This window comes from Protobothrops mucrosquamatus, unplaced genomic scaffold (genome assembly GCF_001527695.2).
Source record: "Protobothrops mucrosquamatus isolate PMUCROS unplaced genomic scaffold, P.Mucros_1.0 scaffold1254, whole genome shotgun sequence".
Taxonomy (NCBI): domain Eukaryota; kingdom Metazoa; phylum Chordata; class Lepidosauria; order Squamata; family Viperidae; genus Protobothrops; species Protobothrops mucrosquamatus.
The window spans coordinates 106,905-131,448 of NW_015387460.1; the positions used below are offsets into that span (position 1 = coordinate 106,905).

Here is a 24,544-nt window from a genome sequence, read left to right on the forward strand (position 1 = left end):
TGCATTGCTTTTATTAGTCAGCAGGGGAATGGGCCATAGTTTCTCTGAGAAGCTCAGAGGCTCTTGACAAGAAGTATTCAGCTGCCATTGCATCAATAAGTGGGCAGATTGTGTAGGTCTTTGGTGAAACATGTATCCCTGGGAACAGCTGCAGCAGCTGGCATAGTTTGGAAAAGAAGTGGTGGTTTTCAAAAGAAAAAGAATACCAGGATGCTCTTTTTAAATATTGTGATAGGATGTTCTGTCTTATCGCTTTCTTCCTCTTGCTTATTGTCTGTTTGGTTAATTGTCCTGGGCCTCGTCATATCCATTCCTCAAAAGACTCCTGAATGGGAAAAATCAACATGAAAGGGGAAGAAACTCGGCAGCGTCGGAAAGAAGGTCGGACCAGGAATGGAGAGCGATCCAGGCAGAAAGCAAAGAGCAAGAGTAAACACAAAGAGAGCAAACTTGGCAGCCAGAGCACAGAGGATGGCCCTTTGCTCCTGCCTCAGAAGCAGCCTCCCGAGGCAAAAGTGGCCATGGCAAAACTGCAGGAGGAATCGGCCTTGGCGATTGGCCTCCAGGTGCTCCTGCCTTACCTGCTGGCAGGCATGGGCATGGTCCTGGCAGGCATGGTCTTGGATTATATTCAGGTAAGGTGAACAGGAATTCTGGGGCATCTGCTTTGCTGCATTTGGTTGCCTAAGAGGTTTGACCATATGTGGGGTTGGTGTGGGTTTTTTTGCCCACACACAGCCCAGTGACAAGTAAACAATAGCATCTTATTTGATCTTGAAGTCTTGCTCAGAGTTGCATTTAGTTGGATGCTGTGCATGTACCCTGGGGATTAAGCTTCTAAAATTAATTTGGATTTAAATCTAAATAATGGTACATGTGCTCAAGCTCTTAAGAGTATGTTCTACTCTGCATTTGAATATAAGGTTGATAGAATTTAGTACAGTAAGTGTGCATGCATTTGGATGATACAAGAACTTTTGCCTTCCTTTATGTCCTCCAGATGGGTTGCACTAAAATTTCCGTAATAGTTCAGCCAGCACACCAATGGGCATTATGAAAGTAACAGCCCAATGCATTTGAAAGACTCTAGATTTTTTTTTTTTTTTGGGGGGGGGGAGCTTTTCTGTAACCACTTTCAGCTAAAAAGGTTTATAACAGTCTAATGTCATGTTCAATTACATGTGATCCAAATCAAACTTCTATCATTTCCTATGTTTTTTTAACGATGATCCTATGTTTTTCCATATTTTCTTTGCTAATTCCCACTGGTTTCTTTAGTTTTATGTGTATTTTTTAATCTTACATTGCAAACTGTCTTCTGTGCAATAACTTTAAGATGAAACAGCCAGCTCCTAAAGCATGAATAATTTTAAAACAAATCATCGGAGAGGCTAATCTTGGTGCAACAAATACGGTACTGCTTTAAATATTTAATTGAAGGAACTCAGTATGAATTGAGAGACGTAAACTTTATTTCAATACTGTTATTTTATATGATCATGCACTGTTATTTTTTTACTGTTGTACACCACATGGAGTCTCACTGGAGTGAAATGTAGATAAACTGTATAAAATAAATAAAAGCAGGCTCTTGTTTTTACATTCAAACAAGCAATTTGATTAAGTTTATTCTAATAGGTTACTTTTTCAGCACTGAAATCCTTGCTTGCATTATCAAATTTATTTAACTAGTGAGGGAAGAGGTCAGGTTGCCCCTTGTCTTTCTGATAGGTTGACATTAAAATGCTTTTTGCCTGTTTTCTCTGGGCCAGAGTTCATATTTCTCCCTAACATTAATTTCATGTTACTGTATCACATGAAGGAAATCAATTGAGTTTCATAAGATTTTACCTGTTTCAGAATATTTTATACCCAGCTGAACTAATGTGAGTTTAGTTGCCTCCTGAATATGTGGAGACTGGTGTGGGATTCTGTGTGTATTTTCTTCTCTTCACACTTTGAGGTTCTCTCCTGCAATAGATTTTAGTAGTGCTCCAAAGTTAAAACGATTTAGCCAATTACCTAGAGGAGGGTTATGCTTAATGTTCCAGAAGTGTATTGATTTTGTTGGCAAACCCAGTTTATTTCCCAATTGGTTTTTCCAGTTTATCAAGTTGGTGATGTTACCATTTATTGACATAGTACCATCATTGTGCATGACATTTTATAGAGTACAGGAAGAGAAGACTTAGCCCTAAATAATGTTGTGCCTAAAGAGCAAAGGTATATAAATAAGTAATCCAGATTTCAGTTAGAGCAGAGATGAGCACCTTTCTCTTTTTGCTTGTGGGCTGGAGAAGATATGCAAGTAATACCATAAAGGTATCATATAAAAAGTTACCTCATGAGTTGGCCTAAAAGTGAAAGTAGAGGAAAGACTGTTCTCAAGGTGCTGAGCTATTAATGAGAGAGAGAGAGAGAGAGAAAAAAAAGAAGAAATACTTTGAAAATGCATCATTAAATAATTAATAGGCCCCTGGTCAGTTTCCAAACTAAAGTTTAAGGCAGGAATATATGGGTTATCCAACAGTTTTAAAGTAGAAAACATTCTCCTGTCTTGAATGGATAAATGTCTGAAGCAGCAATTTTCTATGGCATATATTTCAAGTTCAATCTTAAGTAGCGGCGAATGTTTCTCTCTCAGAACACAAAGAGAAAATATCTGCTGCGAACTCTGCGTAGGTGTCAGGCAGGGCACCCGGCTAGTAAACGCTCAGCTCTACCCAGTCGCCCCGACTATACCCGAATTAAGGGATTATAGGGTTATTAAAAGAAAAAAAAGGATGAAGATTATCCAATACGGTGGAGTCTAGTGATGGCTTCTTAAAAAAGAGGGCAGACCACAAACCCTTTAAAAGCCTGAGGTGTCAACCCTTCCCACAGAGAAGCATTAATCAGCACCAGAAGCCCCCCACATGTCATCTCACATGCCAGGAAGGACAGAAAAAAAATGTTTAAAAGAGAATATTGTGATAGACATATATACATTTTATTTATTTGATTTTTATCCCACCATTCTTATTTTATAAGTAACTCAAGGTGGTGAACATACATAATACTCCCTTTTCCTACTCTCCCTACAACAACAACCCTGTGAGTGGGTTGGGCTAAGAGTGTCTGGCCCAAGGTATTTAACTGGATTTCATGCCTATGACTGGGTTAGAACTCATAATCTCCCATTTCTAAGCCATCACCTTAACCACTACACTAAACTGCTAGTTCCCTCTCTTTATATGGATATCCGGCACTGTTCAGGGGTGTTGTAATGAAAATAAAGCTCCTATTCTAGTGTATTAATAGAAAAATAATATTACTATTTATTTGGTAACAGAGCACTTTTTACTCAAGGTACCTTATTTCATGATAGTGACAATCAGACAATTGGAAGAAACTCAGAGATCATTTAATCCAAACCCTTTTAAAGCATTTGAGATAGCTCTCTAGGGATGGTGGTGGTGATGCTGATGACACAAAATGAATTTTCATTAACTGCTGCTCTCTGAATGCTGATTCATTACCTAAAGCAGGGGTCCCCAACCCCCAGTCTGTGAACCGGTACCGGGCCATGGCATGCCAGCAACCGGTCTGCACAAACAAGCAAAGCCCCATCTGCGGGATGCAGGCAGCGCACAAAACCATGCACCGTCCAATCCGCGAAAAAACCTCTCTCCATGTAACCAGTCCCTGGTGCCCAAAAGGTTGGGGACCTCTGACCTAAAGGCTTTACAGGTAATCCTCGTTTATCAACCATTCATTCAGTAACTGTTTGAAGTTACAATGGTGCTGAAAAACATCATTTTATGGCCCATTTACAACTTTTGCAATGTCCCTCAGTCAGGAGATCACCACTGCAGGCAGTATGAGTTGTCCTATGCCAGATATGTGGATTTTTTCTTTTTTTGTTGCAGAACAGAAAGATTGGAGAGAAAAGGATTGTAAATAAGGCCAAGCTATTTGCTCTTCTACACATCAAAAGCAGTGCAATGACACCAACAGCCTGGGATGGGGAGCCTTGGGTACTCTAAGCAAACAGCTTGAAATATTTTCCTCTCCAATCTCTCCACTTTGCAGGGTAAGGGGAGGCAAGCAAGCAATTTCTGCAGGCAGTCTCTCCTTTGCCTAACTCTTTCCTCCTCGTCCCAGCAGAAAGATTGGAGAGGGATTTTAAGAGAGTAAGCTATTAAACTTCTACACATTAAAAGCAATGTGATCACACCACTAGCAGAAAGGATCAGGCACAGCAGAGATTGCCTAAAGAAATTGTTTGCTTTTTTTTTGTCCTGCTCCTTGGAGAGTGGAGAGATTGGAGAAAAAGGAATTTCAAAACAATAAGCGGTTTAAGCAGCACTCCCACATCTTCTAGTCCAGTGGTGGCAAACCTTTTAGAGACCGAGTGCCCAAACTGCAACCCAAAACCCACTTATGTATCACTGGGTACCGTGTGGGCATGGCCCGCTGGGAGGGTATGGCCCACTGGGTGGGCGTGGCTATGGTGGTCATGGCAGAATGGGTGGGTGTGGCCAGCTCGATGTTGCCCCTGGAGAGAAATGCCTGTGGGGACCGGGCAGGGTTGGGGGAGATCCAGGGGGTCTCTGGCGGGTGGGACAGTGGGCAGGAGAGTGTCTTGTTCAATTGATGGCTTGGGGGGAAGGGGGCAGCTACACCCCTTCCCAAACGCTGCCATCTCACGAAAGCGGGATGAAAACTCCAAAAAGCGACAAGGAAAAAAAGTTAAAACAGAAGAGTGTCTCACAATGGTTTTCTTCCCTGGGAGGGTGGGGGGCATGGGGGGAGGCTCCTGAGCCCCGCAGCTCTTCCAAGGGGGGGAGGAAAGTGGGGACGGGCTGTGCTGGGATTGTGGCTCCTCGTGCCTTCCGCTGCCAGCCTGCACTCTTCTGCCGCAGATGCCGTGGCTCTGCTTGCCTGGCAGGGCGGGGGCGTGCTCATGCTCAGGGACGCACGTGGGGCTGCTGTCTCGCTTGCCGTGCCAGGGCTGGACTGGGCTGGGTGTGGAGTCTCCTCGCGGCTTCTTCCCTTGCGGACATCAGGAGCGCCCACCCCACCTACCGCTCGTCCCGGGGCAACTGCCCAGTCTGGCGCTCTCCAGCCCATCGCTGGCCAGCCGAGTGTGCTGAGGTCGGGCCTTGGGCAGATGGAGGCCAGAAGGGAGTGAGGCCATTCTTTCTCCTTCTACTCTCTGGCTCATAAAGAATGAAGTTCATTGACCTCCCCCCCCCCTCCCAGAAAGAATCCTGAGCTCCAACTGCCAGTTCAATCCTTATCCTTATCAGAGCTGACCATCCCCATTCATGTGCTAGGTTTTCTGTTGGATGGTTTTGTGCATCCTGAAGGAAAATTTTAATGGATAAAAAGAAATGAGGGCAACAAACACTGAATTTTTGAGGGTGGCTATCTATAGGAACAAAAAGACTGTGACTCTTTTATTTTCTGTCCCAGTGTAGAAAGCTAATGTCTAAAGGTGACTTTCCAAGTTTCTTCCTCAATTAATGCTGGTTACAGGACTTATAAATTTAAGTCCAGCTTTCTTCAACCTCCTCTGTACCTCCTTAGTGTGGGAAAGAAAGCAGCTAAGCAAACAGAGTTCTTGGATTAACCTCAGCATGTTATCAGAGAAAGCTTTTTTTAGACCAACCAGCATGCCTCAGGAAGATTGCTGGTTTTATTTGTAGTAACCAGACTAATATTGAATTGATTGATTGGTGTGGTGCAGACAATGTTGAGGTGGGGTTAAAAGCTGACTGCAAAGACTGGGTTTAAATCCCTTTTGGGTTCTGCAGCACCCAAAATGACTCTATATTCATCATGGACTTACAATTTAAATTGCCTCACAAAGTTATGAGGATGTATGTCATTCTTGGAGAAAGGTCACATGGAAAAAAATAGAGACAGAGAGGAAGTTTTATCCTTTGAAATTTCTGCTTATCCGGATTTCAGGGTAGTGCAACCAGACGTGAAACATCATTTAAAGGAAAAAAAATATTCTCTAATTTATTTTAATTAACCAAGCATTTGGATTTTGTCATTTATTGCTGTATCCTTTTCATAAAAACTTATAACTGCGAAGGAGATTTACTTACTGGCCTTGAGCTAGCAAAGAGCATCCAAAGAATTATTGTATAATCTATGACAGCTCTCTCCCTTCTTTTAAAAGAATTGACCAAAGCAGGAAAATCCCAAATGTAATTTTTTACATAATTGAATAAATTACAAGTTTTGTGAAGAGACAAAGCTGGAAGAGTTGCACTGAGTTTTTTTTAATGCATGTGTGCTGAAGGATCTCACATATCCAATATTAATCTACCGTGGATGCTACTGTTTTCTCTTTTTAAAAAATAAAGTGCTGAATAGCCCATGGCAGATTTTTAGGACAGGAAGTAAAATGCCACAGGAAAAGTACTGGAAGAAAATAGAATGACCTTAAATAAGTTCTGCAGAGACTATTAGCAGGGCTTTTGCATAGTACCTGAATTTAAACTGATGACAGCAGATAAGGGTGCTGGCTTTTGAATCTCATTGGTATTCATTCAGGATTTCTGAAAGTCAGTTATTTAGAGATAGATACAGATTACCTATTTTCTAAAGTTGTGTACCCAAAGCAGAGCTAGGAAATCAGAAGAAAAGAAAGGATGAAAGTGCCTTTTAGCTAGAATAGCCTCATAGATTTTCTCCTTTACTTTTCCCTCTGAGCTCTTCTGTAATCTTTGTAGTTGTAGTTAGGATTAAGCTCCTGTTCCTAAGGACTTTTCTTCACCTTGAGGAAGCAAAAAAAGGAAAAGAAAACTGAAGTAAACTTTCTTCGTTGCCTTAGAACAGTAAGAAAGATTCAGCGTCACACAGGGTGAGCTTGATGGCGCTGTGACTATTTCGGCCATGCAAGCTTATCTTTTCAATTACTGGCTTTGTAAGTGGAGGAGAAAGGACATAAGTGACTGAAGTATTTTAAGCAATTCCAGCACAACCTAGCACTGTTTATGCTGGTAACTCTTCAGTGTCCTAGCTTCAGCCAATCTTTCTGGTTTTCAGCCAGGTCGTGATAGCTGGAAACTGACTCAAAGCATAGTGGAAACCAAGCTCAGCTAATCTGAATGCATTTTGGAAAGGAACTTTGCTCTCCTGTGGATGAAGAAAAGGACATCGGATTTTTGAAACACGTGGTGGGGCAACTGTAACCCAGAGGTGCCTTAAAACTCTACTTGAAGATTGAAGACTACTCCAATTTTTGGATGTCCTTTTGTCCTCTGCTTCTTTAGTATGGGTTAATGGCATTCAGTAATGGTGTTCACGGAGCTGAAATTGGAGCTGTGCTTCCGGGGGAAGAAACTCAGAGGTTTTACCTGTAAGTTTTACAGATCGTCCAGTGGATTCCTTCCAGAAACATGCTTCTCCATTGCATCACAGATCTTCGGGCCGTATATACTGGCAGGTTTAGGCCTGGTAGCTGCTGGTTTGGTGATGGATATTCTTCAAGTATGTATGTTCTTTCAACTTCCTTGATAATGAAGGGTAGGCTGACTGCGAGCATCTATTTTTAATTTGGCTATATGGGAGCTAGGTGCAGTATTTGTTCTACCTGCCTGGAGGAAGAGTATCTTCTGTGAGAATGTCAGGGCTCTCCAGAGAGTCTTGTGGACAGACTGAGTTGGATGAAAGGCTCTTATTCATTGTCCACCTGTTGTTCTTTCTAAGTGTCCTGGAGGAGATATACTAGGATTGAACTGATCCAAGAACATACTCATCAGCCACAAGCCAGAATATGTTAGGAAAAATGTAAATGCCTGGGAAATATCACATGCAGTGTCAGGAATAGTGTGTTCCCAGCATTGGGTGGATTTTTGTGACAAGGAAGCTGCTCATGTGGCCCAGAATTTAGGTGGAAAACCCCGGCAGAGGTTATTGTGGAAAAGCTGGGTTACAGCAACTCCTGGTCCTCATTAGATCCTCCTTGCAGGGTACTCTCAGTTCTTTTTTTTTCCTTTAAATTTTTGTTTTGTTTTTCTTAATTTTTCAACTGCAAACTACAACTTTCTATCGCTTAAGAATATATTTTTCTTGTCCTCCTGGGGTTGTTTGAAAGGTGTGTGTATGTGTGTGTGAGTGGTTTGTTTGTGTGTGTGTGTGTGTGTGCATGTGCATTTATTATCAGCCTGAATCAGTCCACTGCAGGTTGAAAGCCGTCTCACTGAAGTTTAGTTTATGGAGTATAATTTACTATAGGTAGTCCTCAACTTACACCCACACTTGAGCCCAAAATTTATGTTGCTAAGTGAGACATTTGTTAAGTGAGTTTTGTCCCATTTTACGACCTTTCTTGCCACAGTTGTTAAGTGAATCAGTGCACTTGTTAAGTTAGTAACACAGTTGTTAGGTGAATCTGGCTTCCCCATTGACTTTGCTTGTCAGAAGCTTGCAAAAGGTGATCACATGACCCTGGGACCCTGCGACCATCATAAATATGAACCAGTTGCCAAGCATCTGAATTTTGACCATGTAACCCTGGGGGATGCTGCAACGATTGTTAAGTGTGAACAATAGTCCTAAGTCACTTTTTTTCAGTGCCGTTGTAATTTTGAATGGTCACTAAACAAATGGTTGTAAGTCAAGGGCGAACTGTATGCTAGTGCAGCGAGTTAGTGGATCTATGCTTTTGAACTTCCTAGTCTAGGGCTGAATGGCTCTCACTGGCCCTAATAATTTTCTTCATATATCCTGTCCTCTAAATAAATAGAATTCCTGTTTACGATCGCTTTGTTTCATAGGGCCTTATAACAATCCTCTAGTTGTGTATATACTCATGCAAAGAGTGCAGGATTTGTGTGCAAAACATTAGATTGGGTTAAATCACAATTGGATAGTTTATGGTTCAACAGGTTGCTTAGACCTAGCCTCTGTCTTAGTATGTTGTGTGAATCAAGTTAACATGTTAAAGCATAATATGATTTATTTGTTTGGACATAGGAAACTTGTTGTTTTGCTAATCTATGTTATGTTTTGTTAAACTTGACTAAGGTTTAGTATGTTGTGTGAACTCAGCCAAGGAATGATTACTCAGTCACAGAACACTCTATGCCTAAATAGGGAGAAGCCCCATTGATATTGGTGGGTTGGACTGTGCCCATTATATTTTTATTAGGAACATTTATTTCCCCGCTTGATTACTAATAAGCAGAACAGGTTGAAAAGTGAGATGGCAGTCCTATAATTTCAGGTGTATTTGTAATTTAAAATGCATAGGAATGATAGTCAATAATATGTTTATTGTGTTTGTTTTTTTTAAATACTTCCTGTAGAAATTCTCTGCCACTCGAAGGGTGTCTCTGATTTAGAGGCAAAAAACAGAAAAGGAAATAGTCCATTAATGCATTACATGTAAGAAATGGAAAAAGGCTTACGCAAATCTCTTATCACCCCAAAACTGCACTTTCTACTATGTTTTTCCTCTTCACTTTCAAGCCATTTATAATCAAATGCAACACACTCTTCGTTGTGTATTGACCCAATTTCTAATGGCAGTTATAAACTGTTAACTGAATATGTTTAAATCAAGTCTCTAACTGTTTGCATATTTGCTACAAGCCGGCACTTAGGATGGCAAATAGTGCTTTAAATTCATTGGCTGCCGCCTAGTCGCAGTCTGGTATAAATAGAAGCCAAGTGGCTGTTAGAGCCGCTTCTGTGTTCACTCAATAAAGATCTGTTGCTTAACAGCTGATCACTGCCTCACCGATCCCAGTATTTAACACTCTTGAACTTTGTGTTCTTCAATCTAAAACAACTTTGTTGTGCAGGATTGGCCACCAAGTAGATCATAAAATTAGAGAACTCATAGTTGTGTCAGTGAGGGAGGGAACCTTATGGCGCTATAGCAAAAGCTCCCAGCACCAAGGACTCCCCCCTGTCCAGCCCCCTGCAACAAGCACACTGTCCTCTGTCCCAGCAGGTCCCTCTCACTGGCCACTCGAAGGCGGACCAATCACCCCAAACCCTTCCACCTAGCTTCCACTCAAGGTGGGGTGTACAAACAACTACCCCCACACTAGCTGCTATGAGGCTCTTGCCCTAGGACAGGGGTAAGACAACCTTGGCTCTTTTATGACTCGTGGACTTCAACTCCCAGCTATGCTGGCTCAGGAATTCTGGGAGTTGAAGTCCACGAGTCATAAAAGAAGCAAGGTTGCCTACCCCTGCCCTAGGAGGAGCCCTCACAAAATCCCAGCCCTTAACCTCCCTCTTAAGTAACCCTGACTGCTATGCTCACTATCTGTCAAATGGCCACAATTCTCCCCAAGTCTTTCTTGTCCTATCCAAGAGAGGACAAAAGGGGGCAGAAGAGGGGAGGAGTTGACCATCAGAACCTGACTACCAGGACCTTAGTTGGGGAGTTTAGAAGAAAGTTGTTTTCTGGAGAAAGCAGCTGCAGTGCTATAGCCAAAGAAAAAGAGAGGGGTTGGATTGGCTTTGGGTTTTTTTTCTTTCTATGGTTGTGGTTGGTTTTTTTTTGATCCATAAAATGAAAATATAGCAGTTAATATCCATTTTCCTGATTTTGAAATTGTGGGTGTGCAAAGAAAGATTGAATGATGTAATTGGAACTATTTAAATAGTTTCCATGATACATGTTTGGTCCAATAAACATAGTTTAATTTTGTTATATATTTTTACAGAATTGTCACAAGAATGCTGATTTATTTCAATTTTCTTTATTAATTGTTGCTTAGGTATTTAGCAGCCAGTTTCAAAGTTGTATTGATAGAGGACCTATCCACACTGAAAAACAGCATACAGTTCAGAGCTGCTGGGAAATCTATATAGTACGCTAGTTCAAAGCTTGTATGAGTGTTCATGTTACAATTAATATCACAATGAATGCTTTCTTCTCTCCCTTTCAGCACTGGAAAGTGTTTATAAAAATCAGAGAAATGTTTATTTTGATTCCAGCCCTGATTGGTTTGAAAGGCAATCTTGAAATGACCTTGGCATCTAGACTTTCTACAGCTGTGAGTATCCTCTTTATGTTGTCTTTTAATACACAGAGAAGGATTCAGAGTTCTTGTTTGGTAAGAAAAGTATTGACATGTGATCAGCTATACACAGATGGCTCAGTAGTTCTTATCGTGCATAGGTTGGACCTGTATATTTTACTTTGCATGAACAACATTTCTGTTGTATATTTTACTTTGCATGAACAACATTTCTGTTACAATTGTATTTCTGGTTTCCCTACTGTACCACATATTTGGAAAGAATTATATTTTAGGTATCCAATAATATATTTGAGCAAAGGTCGGAGGGAGCTATTTTAAAGATGAAGCTACAAGCCCTCCATCTAGATCTACAGAAAGACAGGAGTGAAGTTCCTCACTATTATTAATGTGAACTTGGCAATAAAATGTTTATGTGCCCTGTATAATGTAACAGCAAGCCAAATCATTCGTGGCTTTGGGGTGGATTTCCATCAGTACGCTGACGATACCCAGCTGTACATTTCCACCCCAGACCACCCCAACGTTGCCCTTGACGTGATGGCCCGTTGCCTGGAGGCCGTACGGGTCTGGATGGGGAGGAACAGACTCAGGCTCAACCCTTCCAAGACCGAGTGGCTGTGGTTGCCGGCGCCTCGGCATAGCCAGCTGACACCATCGCTGACTATAGGGGGCGAAATCTTGGCCCCCTNGAACCTGACTACCAGGACCTTAGTTGGGCAGTTTAGAAGAAAGTTGTTTTCTGGAGAAAGCAGCTGCAGTGCTATAGTCAAAGAAAAAGAGAGGGGTTGGATTGGCTTTCTGTTTTTCTTTCTTTCTATGGTTGTGGTTGCTTTTTTTTTTTATCCATAAAATGAAAATATAGCAGTTAATGTCCATTTTCCTGATTTTGAAATTGTGGATATGCAAAAAAAGATTGAATGATGTAATTGGAACTATTTAAATAGTTTCCATGATACATGTTTGGTCCAATAAAAATAGTTTAATTTTGTTATATATTTTTATAGAATTGTCACAAGAATGCTGATTTATTTCAATTTTCTTTATTAATTGTTGCTTAGGTATTTAGCAGCCAGTTTCAAAGTTGTATTGATAGAGGACCTATCCACACTGAAAAACAGCATACAATTCAGAGCTGCTGGGAAATCTATGTAGTACGCTAGTTCAAAGCTTGTATGAATGTTCATGTTACAATTAATATCACAATGAATGCTTTCTTCTCTCCCTTTCAGCACTGGAAAGTGTTTATAAAAATCAGAGAAATGTTTATTCTGATTCCAGCCCTGATTGGTTTGAAAGGCAATCTTGAAATGACCTTGGCATCTAGACTTTCTACAGCTGTGAGTATCTTCTTTATGTTGTCTTTTAATACACAGAGAAGGATTCAGAGTTTTTGTTTGGTAAGAAGTATTGACATGTAATCAGCTATACACAGATGGCTCAGTAGTTCTTATCGTGCATAGGTTGGTCCTGTATATTTTACTTTGCATGGTGGTCATAAACAACATTTCTGTTACAATTGTATTTCTGGTTTCCCTACTGTACCACATATTTGGAAAGAATTATATTTTAGGTATCCAACAATATATTTGAGCAAAGGTCGGAGGGAGCTATTTTAAAGATGAAGCCACAAGCCCTCCATCTAGCTCTACAGAAAGACAGGAGTGAAGTTCCTCACTATTATTAATGTGAACTTGGCAATAAAATGTTTATGTGCCCTGTATAATGTAACAGCAAGCCAAATGTACTATTTGTCATCCATGATTATGAAAGGGAAGGGATTTGTTTGTTTGTTTGTTTGTTTGTTTATACGTTATATGCCACCCATCTCACTATCCACTACTCTCACTCTGGATGGTTTACAGTACAGTAAAATCATAACTACAAGGCCATTAAAATTAACTTGAATCAGATGAAAAGCTGCAAATCAAGAGCACAATATCCCAAGATAACTTATCCCAAGATAACCTGTACTGTGTTGGCTTAGGACAATTGAGCTAGTATTGCATGTGCATGCCTCTGAATTAAGCCCGGCATCTTGAATTAATGACACATGCTTGTTAACCAATCATTTACGTTGATCCGAAGAGTTAAAAATATCCATCTTGATAGTAGATTAGTCGCTAGCAGCATTTAGGAGGTTTGCATATTTTGTCTGACTATAATTCCCTTATTTATTCATTCATTCAATTTCCATAGTTGCCCATCTCATATTCTTGAGTCTGGGTGGTTTACAATAAAATCATAAACAGTACCAAAAAAATTAAAAAAATGAAACAGCCATACAAACAATACAAACATAAAAAAAACACTTAAACCGTTAAAGGTATAGACTAGTACATTCCCCGAGAGAGCACAGCAATTCAAGGACAGCCCAGCCATTTTAAGATCTCCATACTTCTCCCTGATCCTTAGGTCAGACATCAAAGCCAGGTATTTGGGCCCTTCTGGAAGACCAGCAAGGTCAGAGTCAGCCTATTGTGCTATCAGCCTGGCTTATTCAGTTAAACCAGGGGTAGGCAACCTTGGCTCTTTTATGACTCGTGGACTTCAACTCCCAGAATTCCTGAGCCAGCCATCCTGGCTCAGGAATTCTGGGAGTTGAAGTTCACGAGAGATAAAAGAGCCAAGGTTGCCTACCCCTGACTTAAACAAATGGCTTTACCGTGTTCAGAATTCCCAAACTTTGCAAATGGTCTTCCCTTTTTTTCAGAGATTTGAAACATTTTTAGTTCTGGGTAGAACGTTGTAACTTAGTTACATATGAGCTGCTGTGATAAAATCCAAAGGTGCCTGCCTTGGACATGAGTATGAAGTTCAGACACTTTGCAGTTGTACCTCCTGATTGTGTGCATCCAAACTGTACTCCAAACTGGGCCACGGTCCTTGTAAATCTATTTTTAAACTGGTCACATTGCCAGTTGGAAGGAAAAAGAAATCCATTCCCTGCAGGCATATCTCTAGTGGTTTTTCATAAAGATGAAAATGAAAGAGACTGATAGTGGTGCCCTGGCACAATCCTGCCAAAGCATAGACGCAATTATTGCAGCAGGTGCTCTCCTTTCCTTCCCTGCATAAGAGTTACATGTTGTCTCCTGGGCATTTCAGGCTAATACTGGCCGGATGGATAATACACAGGAAAAATGGAAAATGGCTATTTGCAATATGGCCTTGATTCAGGTAAGCAAGTCTAAATTTTTTATGGAAAATTTTGAATAATACTAGTCAATTAGAGCCCCTGGATGATTAAGCTGATACTCACTTATTACAGCTGTTTATTAATTGTGTCACTTCAGAAATGGAAGTCCTTTTTTTTTCTTGTACAAACTCTTGATGTTTGTTGTTTCCTAATGAGGTGATTATTTTTTCACATGTTTTAGGGAAAAGGTCCAGACATCACAGCTTTTATAACGTTTCTGTTTCCAACTACTTTTGTCTACTTTTTTTGGTACAGAAGTTAAGATTAGAGGAAAAGTCAGAGTAACTACATATTATCTTTTGATTGGTGGCAGTAGGAGTCTAGAAGCAGCCGATTCCTATAGCCACAGGTTTGTGAGGTATTATAAGACATTGGAAAGGCCTACACAGAAGATTCCCTTCACTAGTCAAGACAATGATCATTCCTATCACTGTTCAACTTACTCCATGTCACTCAGAACTCCAATTAAGTTTAATAGTTTTAAAATGGGTCATTTGACTCATATGCCATTACTTTTTCAGTATGATTTAGAACACTCATGTTTGCGTATACATTTGTGAAATATCCCCCGGTTTCAACAGAGATATCTAGGTTCCTCTAACAATGCAATAACATTTTGATTACACAGAGTTAGATTTTTGGATTTCATTTCTCCCAGATCAGTACCCATTTAACCAAACACACACAAAGTGTTACAAAGTATAAAATACTGACAATAGCTAAAAACATTTATTGATTTATTACTGTATCGAATTACTTTGTTAAATACGGGATTTAATTGATGAGATCGTGGAAAAGGAAATATGTGCTCTCCCACCAACTATTGCTGAAGTACAGCTCTCAGCATCCCGAAAGTGAATTGTTACAACTTACAGTTCAACATCACCTGAATTACTATAGGGTAAGAGTTTAAGGTTCCAATCAAATGATTCACAAATAGTCCTTATTGCATTCCAGATATTTAATTCCACACCACCTTCTCAGATGAAGTTTCAATATTTTTGTTGTTTAAGGAAACATTTGTCAGCTGACTAAAAGTAATTGCCTAACAAGGTATCTGTTCAACAGAAGCCTGTGGAGGGTGAAATTCATTTCATATGTTACAGATTGGCTTTTTCACACATGAACTTACTTTCATAAGTCTGTCTGAAAAGTAGCTTTCTACTATGAAAAGAGTAACTGGCAAAGATAAAGTGAAGGACAAAAATGCATACTGCTTTTCTCTGCATGACAAGCTTAATCATCCTTGGATGATGCTGTTGGGGACACTCGACACATTAACACATTCATGCCCACCATCTAGGAAAGAGATCTGAAGAAATGCTTCTGAACTGATCTCGCACTACAGCCTCTTGAGATGTTCTGTTCTTCATTGTTTCTGCTTGACAGGTACAAGCCACTGTGATAGGTCTTCTGGCAGCTGTAGCAGCAATCCTTCTAGGGGCACTCTCTAATGGGTATTTGGAGCTGAACCATGCCATTGTGTTGTGTGCCAGCAGCCTGACAACAGCATTTGTAGCTGCCTTTTTCCTTGGTGAGTTGTTGCTGTTTTTTTAAACTCTCGTGATTCCTGGAATACTAGTTGGTCCTGCTTTTGAAATTTTAATTCTGCTCCTTATACAAATAGTTTGCACTTGGTTCCTGGTCATTATTTTATAACTATTTGTAGACAAATTGGATTCTTTCCTTGGGAAGTCACACAGACTGTATCAGTAATAAATGGGAGTATGGAAATACATTACCATCTTCATCAGGGGTGTCAAACTCGCCACGTCACATGATGTGTTGCGACGTATCGCAACTTTTTCCCCATTGCCGGAGCTGGGGTGGGTGTGGTTTCGGCATGGCGCATCTGACCTGTGGGCCGGCAGTTTGACACCCCTGATCTACATGAACCAGTAATCTGTTACAAGCATCTATCCTTCTAATGGGGCCAGATCAGACCAGTACTCCACCTGGCTTACTCACAGGTATATCGCTTGAGATGCAGCCCCTCAAAGCCATGGGTGTAGTTCCAAAGACTTCAGTTGCAAGATTCAGTGGGACAGTAGGGCAATTAAATAGTTGAATGAAGAATAACTGTATTAATGCTACTGAATTTAAATAGTTGAATGAAGAATAATAGTATTAATGCTACTTAATTTCATTACATGTAAATGAATGTTAGTTTTGTCTTATTCCTCCCTACGGTTTTAAGCATGGAGTGTGAGCTCCATACTCAAAGGTCAATTGCTATCTGTAGCTCGGAAAATCTGCACATTGCTGGTCTGCTTTCGCAGGCTATGGTTCTTCAGAGAATAGTCTTTTTTATGTTGAATTATGTTGAATTGCCAATGACTGAATCTGGAGTCCTGTGTATGAAGAATGAGCTGCAGCCCATCCTGTTTGTATGAGTTGATTTTTCAACCTACTCTATGTCACTCAGAAATACAATTAAGCAGCATTAAGCAGCAGAGCTTGCTTAATCATAGAGCCTAAATAATCTGGGTTAACAATGAGGTCTAAATGTCTTACAAAAGACTTAACGGGTTTAGAGCTTTCCCTGTTGTTCCATGGGAAAGTGCTGCCACAGAGAAGGGACAATTCCAGGATCCAAAAAAATGATATTGTTTAAGCAAAGTAACCTTCAACTGAGTGGACACTCACTTTTGAGATATGTTTTTGTTTGTGCAGAAGTGGTAGCAACACCATAATAACAGAGGCATAAATTCTGAATCAGTTCCATAGAGGCAGGAGCTACTATTTTCCACTCTTCTGTATCACCTAAAATACTGGTATCATATAAAATTAATCATTTTCTCATAGTATCCCTTGCAAGAATCCACAAGCAGTTTCAGCTAAATGGCTTTATGCAGGGACTTTTAGGAAAACAGCCTCACTTTCAGTTTCTTTACTCTTTACATAAATCTTATGTACCACCTTCTTTTGTTTCTCCTGGGATCACTTCTTCTGCTTAGCCAAAACTCTGCCCTCGTCTTAGGCAATTCTTGTCACAGACGGGTTTTTCTTTTTCACCTTTAAAACTTTTTTCCTATCCTGTCAGGACTTTGAGGCCTTATTCGTGAAATATGGCTGAATAATAAAAGTGTTTTGCTCCAAGAAGTGTGCAGGTCTTCCACAAGAGAGCAGCATATGACTTTTTAAGAAGAGGAAGGAACAAGCTGCTATGTTTCACATGAGAAATACTGGTGTATAAATGTAAAAAATGAATGCAGCAGCAGTGTTTTAAGGTGATGGCCCATTTTTTTCTAGGCTGTCAAAACAAAGAGGTGACAGAGAAAAATTTTTGGAAAGTGCAATATGCGGGTGCAGATCAGATTGTTGCTCTTCAGGAGGTCATTGAAAAATGTTTGAATGAGATAAAGTTTATTGTGCATTGTTATTTAGATAAAGCATGTAATAAAAGTGAGTAGGCTTCAATTATGGAATTTTTGAGCAAGCATGAAGTTGAAAAATAGCTGTTGAATGCAGTAAGAGCACAAGTAAAGCATGAATTACATTAAATGGAATTCTCAACAAATGAGCCAACATTGAGCAGGGAATGTAATAAGGATGTATGATATCCCTTTGGTTATTTAGTGTATCTATAGAACAAAGTTTGGTATAGTAGTTAAAGGTGCTGGACCAAAGCAGGGAGAACCAAAGTTTAACTTCTCCCTTAGCCACAAAACCAGGTGGATGACTTTGGATCAGTCACACTCAAACGTAAAAAGAAGATGTTGGCAAACCATTTTCAAAAATATTGTAAAGAAAACTACATGGATCTATCCATGTAGTCATCAGGAGTCAAGCCTATTTTGAAGGACCATAATAGCAGTTACATAGATTAAAGTACAAGGAAAACTCGTGGTGATAGTTGAAGCGTGTCAGTTGGTGGATGAACATAGCTGTACTTTTGTATGCTGACCATCCTGTGTGTGAGGTGAGAATTCAGATGTTTTGCAGGAAATGATACAATAAGAAATATGGATCTAAAAATTAATTTATTCAAAGAACATAGTTCTGTTTGACAAGGAAAACAGAGTGAACTATAGCAAACTGTACAGAAGTTGCAAAAACCTACTGGAAGTAGATAAATTATATACATTGGTAGAAGGTTTATTCAATTTGGGAAAATGAGTGGAAGAATTTGAAGACAAGAAAATGTTGGTAGAAAGGTAGTGGGTAGTATGTGGATTGTTGTTAGGAATGCACAAAAAACAAAAAATGCTTGAGTATGTAAGTGTGCTGCCTGCTTTATAATATGGAATTGAGAGTTGGAGTTGTAATATGTATCATAAAAGTAAACTGAATGTAAGGGGAATGCATATTGTTCTAAAGGCGTATGTATGGTGAAAGGAGATAGGCTCAAGAATGAATGGCTACTAAATGAATGTGGAGTGAATAAAAAAGTGAATGATAGGTACACAAAAAGTACATTGGTCATAGAGAGAGAGAATTAATTAAAATCAAATATCTGAAGACACAGTGAATGTGTCTAAAAGAAATCAAAGACCAACCCAGTTGTGGTTTGATATAGTTGATGGGATAGTCAAAAAGAAAGAAGCCGACAATAAAAGGTGATATATGAAAAACAATGCATAAATGTGTATTGTATAGAAGCTGATGTATAGAAGCAAAGATCTATTAAGAATGGGAAGTGGTGACTCTTCAGATATGACTGAATTGCAGTTCCCAGGGACCTCGGCAGCATGGTTCATGGAGATGACTCCTGGAAACTATGATTCAGCAAAGGATCCTCTTTCCTTGACATAGCCATCCAGTTGTAGAAACTCTCTTCCCAACTCCGTAGTTAATATACCCCTTTTAAGTTTTCCAATGTGAAAAATGTGAGTGAATATTTTAAAAACTATACAGAATTATTTATAGTTCCTGTTGATATTTTCAATAATGGGCTTTTTGGTGCTGTATTTGATCTATTTTTTCCAGTACCTTTTGATTCTCTTCACTGCATCCCAGATGCTAACAAGTATTATTCTCTCATCTCGTCATTCTAGTCACACTTAAAAGATACTGGCTGCTTCTAGCTCTGTGGGCTTTGGAAAAGAAGAAGTTCCAGAGGTGTTCTGAACTTTTGTTATTCTGCAGGTCTATTGGAAACTTTCTAAATCTGTGGTATCTCTCTTTCCTAGGATTGTTGATGATTGGTGTAATCATTGGAGCAAGAAAGATTGGGATAAATCCAGATAATGTTGCTACTCCTATAGCTGCAAGCCTTGGAGATTTGATTACTCTTAGTCTGCTGGCTGGAATTAGCAGTGTTCTCTTCAGATATATAGGTATGTTAATGAGAAAATCTTGGGAACTCAGCAGCAAGTTCAACACATTACAAAAAAATGATTTTGGAATAGTTTTCTGTATCAATGGGAGGTGCCTTGGAAGGCTGAGTATGGAATACAGTAATGGACAATCTTCTTCTGTCTATGGAAAACTCACCTTAATGAGTTTTAATGACCTTTGTTTATTTATTAATAGGCATTAAAAGGCAAATAACCAATGCAGAGAAATTGTTCTTTGACAGGTAGAAGTAACAAAAAACAAGCATCAACATTCTTGGATGGCAAATATAATGGAAATTATCTAATCTTGCCTTAGTAATAATAGATTTCTGGACCAATATAAGCTACATAGAAAATAATATTTTGGCAGATTTAAACTGGCAGAGAAAATACTTAAAGCGTGTCCAAATTCCATCTTCCCTTCAGTCTTTGTGGCAGGACACTTTATATATAAAACAGCCCATTCTGTCTTTATATGAAGCATGGATGTTTTGTATAATGAAGCAGTATAGGCACAGGTAGATGTTTTTAAATGACCTAGAAAGTATTCTGAAGGCTGCCTGAGTTGTAGGCTTTGTACTTTATTTTCAATCTTTAAAGATTTTTCCCCCCTTTGGAAGAATTTAACAATGATAGGGGAAGTTATAATTTCAAAAATGAGGACAGGTCATGTGACTATTTATGTCTACTCTGGATGGATCCAGTTCTTTTCTTCAAAGGCAGCAATCATGCCGTACCTTAGTAAAAGGAGGGGACATTGTACTGTACCTCTGGTGCCACATTCATGCACTTCAGGATTCAGCTGGTGTGTAATGAGATATGACCCAGAAAACACATCCATAAGCACTTCCACAAAACTCTCTGGATAACACTGGGCAGCCCTATCTCGTGACTTGTCCCCTACTTCAGGCTGCTCCTGGAATACCTATTCTGCAAAACATTAAAGGCTGAAAGGTACAAAGAGTTACGGTGTTCTGTATATCTAACAATAGAAGAGAGATTTGAAAAATATGTAAATAATCTTGCTACCGAAAGCAGAGAGTTTGTTTAGGTTTCTCAAGCATTTCGCCACCTCTCCCTCTCCTCATAAACCAGGTAGAGATACAGCACTTCCACCTGTTTCCTAAGCAGCAAGCTTCTGCCATATAATATTGTATCTATAATAATAATAATAATAATAGTAAAGTTGGAAGGAACCTTGAAGGTCATCTAGTCGAACCCCCTGCTCAGGCAGGAAACCCTATACCAGTGGTTCTCAACCTTTTTAATGCCGCGACCCCCAACCGGTCGTAAGTCGAGGACTAAATCGGTCGTACGCTGAGGACTAAACCGGTCGTAAGTCGAGGACTAAACCGGTCGTAGGTCGAGGACTACCCAACCGGTCGTAAGTCGAGGACTTTCCCTGCCCGGGAGCGCTGCACATGCGTGGTTCCTCCCCCTGCGCCGGCCGAGGCGTAGCTGGCAAGGGCAGAGATGGAGCAGGCCGACCACCAGCTGGCCCAGCCCAAGGGAGGTAAGGCACCCACCGGAAAAGGGGNTGTCAGGAAGTTTCTCCTTAGTTCTAGGTTGCTTCTCTCCTTGATTAGTTTCCACCCGTTGCTTCTTGTCCTGCCTTCAGGCGCCTTGGAAAGTAGCTTGACACCCTCTTCTTTGTGGCAGCCCCTGAGATATTGGAACACTGCTATCATGTCCCCCCTCGTCCTTCTCTTCATTAAACTAGACATACCCAATTCCAGCAACCGTTCCTTATATGCTTTAGCCTCCAGTCCCCTAATCATCTTTGTTGCTCTTCTCTGCACTCTTTCTAGAGTCTCAACATCTTTTTTACATCGCGGTGACCAAAACTGGATGCAAGTGTGACCTTACCAAGGCATTGTAAAGTGATATTAACACTTCACGTGATCTTGATTCTATCCCTGTGTTAATGCAGCCTAGCACTGTGTTGGCCTTTTTGGCAGCTGCAGCACACTGCTGGCTCATATTTAGGTGATTGTCCACTAGGACTCCGAGGTCCCTCTCACAGTTACTACTATTGAGCAAGATACCCCCTATATTATACCTGTGCATTTGGTTTTTCTTGCCTAAATGTAGAATCTTGCTTTTTTCACCATTGAATTTCATTTTGTTAGCTAGCGCCCAGTGTTCAAGTCTGTCCAGATCCTCCTGTATCCTAAGCCTGTCTTCTGGAGTGTTGGCTATTCCTGCCAGCTGGGTGTCGTCTGCAAATTTGATGATTTCCCCATCTATCCCCTCGTCCAAATCGTTGATATAGATATTGAAGAGCACTGGGCCCAGAACAGAGCCCTGGGGCACCCCACTACACACTTCCCTCCATGTAGATGCAGTTCCATTGAGGACCACACGCTGAGTATGGCCGGTCAGCCAGCTACGAATCCATCTGGTGGTGATGCTGTCTAACCCACATTTTTCTATCTTGTCAAGTAGTAGGTTGTGGTCTACTTTATCAAATGCCTTACTGAAGTCCAAGTAAATCATGTCTACAGCATTCCTCTCATCCACTAATTTTGTCACTTGGTCAAAGAATGCAATAAGATTTCAAAGAATGCAATAAGAATGCAATCTTGTAGAATTATACCTTGCTTTTCCCAGAGGAGGCTGCATTTCTTTTCTTTGAAATTGCTTGCTTTGCGATTAATGCAGTTTTGCGATTTCATCCTACTGGCTTTAGGCTTTGACAACGTCTTTTGCAGGAAAATGAAAAGCACATTTCAAGAATTCTTGACTGGAGATCGAGTTGCTACTAGCCCAGCTTTGGGCCAATTACAAAGAGCAGGTGGAGAATCTTATAAGAAAGATCATTAGGGTATCAAATGTTTGGCACTCTTCTGTTTGTTTCAAGGTGTTTCTGAAGCCTCCTTTCTTCTGCTTCTGACTCATGTTTGTTTTCTAGCATTCTTGTCTGTCTTCTGTACAAAATCTCCTGCCGTTTTCAAGGTGATTCCAATGCTATGTTATTTCAGAAAGAGGAAATGATTAAAGGGTTACTAACTAAAGAGAGTTAATAAATTAATTTCTTGCAGCTCATTTATGGTGAAGCAGGCTAAGATAGTAATAATTATTCTATTTGTAGCTCAGATTCACTGATTATCTCCAAAGGAGAGGGCAGACTAGAGCAGTTTAAGCAATGGAAGAAAATGGGGGGGGGCTAATTTTTTGCAGATGAGGACTATTCAACTATGCAAGGGTAGGCAACCTTGGCTCTTTTATGACTCGTGGACTTCAACTCCCAGAATTCCTGAGCCAGCACAGCTTTATTCTCCCAGAATTCTGAGAGTCATAAAAGAGCCAAGGTTGCCTACCCCTGAACTATGGAATGTTCCATTGCAAATGATGGAGGGATTCTTTGCTCAAAGTAGTTTAGGGCAGTCCTTGTTTGAGAATATTGGTTGTTTTAAACAGAGACTGAAATACATTTCTATAGTTCTATTATAGGCAGTCCTCGACTTACAACAGTTCATTTGGTGACTGTTCTGAGTTACAGTGGCACTGAAAAAAACTCACTTGTGACCATTTTTCACACTTACGACAGTTGCACCATCCCCATAGTCATGTGATTTATATTCATACACTCGACAACTGATTCACATGTATGACGGTTGCAGTGTCCCGGGATCATGTGATCACCTTTTGTGATCCTTTTAAACAAGGAAAGTCAATGGGGAGACCAGATTCACTTAACAACCGTGTAACTAATTTAACAACGGCAGTGATTCACTTAACAAATGTGGCAAGAAAAATCGTCAAATAGGGCAAAACTCACTTAACAAATTTCTCACTTAGCAACGTAATTTTTGGGCTCAGTTGTGGTCGTACGTCAAGGAATATTTGTATTACCTTATTCTAGGCAGAATAGTCAGGTAATCTCAATGCTACTCTGGGATTTTTATAAAGGAAAATATGAAATTGAACTAGATGGAATGAACTCACTTCCAAGAAAAAAAGGAACATGCTCAGCTTAACTCTTAATTCATACAATTCAGTTTGTAGCCAGAAAAAAAATCTAAAAGAAATGGATTTCAGCTGCCATAATGATGTATCACACAGACTTTTCCCCCTAAAACTCTTGTATTTCAGCTCTCATAAACCTTAAGGCAGTTGAAATCCAAAACAGATGAAGGCACCATGACGTGAAGGTCTAATTCCATGACAGTATCTATAAATCCGTCATGAGATTTTACTAAAATAGAAGTTGACTTCTCTGACTTCTATTACCATTTGAGTGGGACAACCTACGAAGAAAAATCTTAAGAATTTTTTACAATCTTCCCCTCCTTCTGATAATTTTCTCAATATTATAGTGGTGTAAACTTTCATGGTGAGCATCAATCAAGCCGTGATGAACTTTAGATACTGAATGGTCATGGTCTAATGTTCTGACATTTCATTGGCAGTGAAGTTTACTTAGACAAGGAACCACTCATGAACCAGCTTTCTTGTGACATGAACCAATCAGACCTTATCAGCTATGAATACAAAAGCCCAGCCAATTCTTGGGGGGGGGGGGGGGGTTGCCTGTGAGCTGCTGAGAAGTAAGTTACAAAGAAGGTCATTCTGCCCTTGAAGAGCAGCTGCCAGCAAAATGTTAGGCTGCCGTAAAACTAATATTACTTCAATAAATCTTGTTTTATTTAAAAGTTTGTGCACATACAGATCTGTTTGTTAAAAAGCATAAATATTATATTAAAATATAATATTTTAAATGGCTGATTTTCAGGTTTTTTGTTTGGACTCATCCCATTTTTTAACTCCAGTTCAACTAATATGACGAATTAATCCACAGGAATTAAGCCATTACAAATAAAAATAACACAGTATTTGATTTGCAAATAAGTATTTGCTCCTTTTTTCAGGTTTTCAGAATAAAAATCTTTCCCACTGAGTTTTATTAGAATGATGTAATTCTGTTGACATAAAGAAAGCCTGTGAATAAATATCACCAACATTTGATGCATGTTTTACTTATTTAATAAGCAAAATCTTTCAACATGTAATGTGCCGGTGTGAAAAAAATTGTTCCTCTAATTCAGTCAGTTCAGTTAAAGTGT

The 24,544-nt window shown here is 39.9% G+C and overlaps 1 protein-coding gene across 2 annotated transcripts in view; it reads left to right on the plus strand.

Annotated features, from left to right (window-relative positions):
• Window positions 1-328: 328 nt before the first annotated feature.
• The window catches only part of SLC41A3 (solute carrier family 41 member 3), a 34,545-nt gene continuing 10,329 nt past the window's right edge, over window positions 329-24,544 (plus strand). The window contains exons 1-5 of one of the 2 annotated variants that reach the window (XM_015821115.1): window positions 329-635; window positions 10,908-11,015; window positions 14,109-14,180; window positions 15,589-15,733; window positions 19,332-19,478. In XM_015821115.1, coding sequence (XP_015676601.1) covers window positions 330-635; window positions 10,908-11,015; window positions 14,109-14,180; window positions 15,589-15,733; window positions 19,332-19,478 — 778 coding nt within the window. In that variant the 5' untranslated portion in view covers window position 329. Of the gene's footprint in view, window positions 636-10,907; window positions 11,016-12,233; window positions 12,341-14,108; window positions 14,181-15,588; window positions 15,734-19,331; window positions 19,479-24,544 lie in introns of those variants that run through there. The other variant, XM_015821116.1, reaches the window with a different exon arrangement.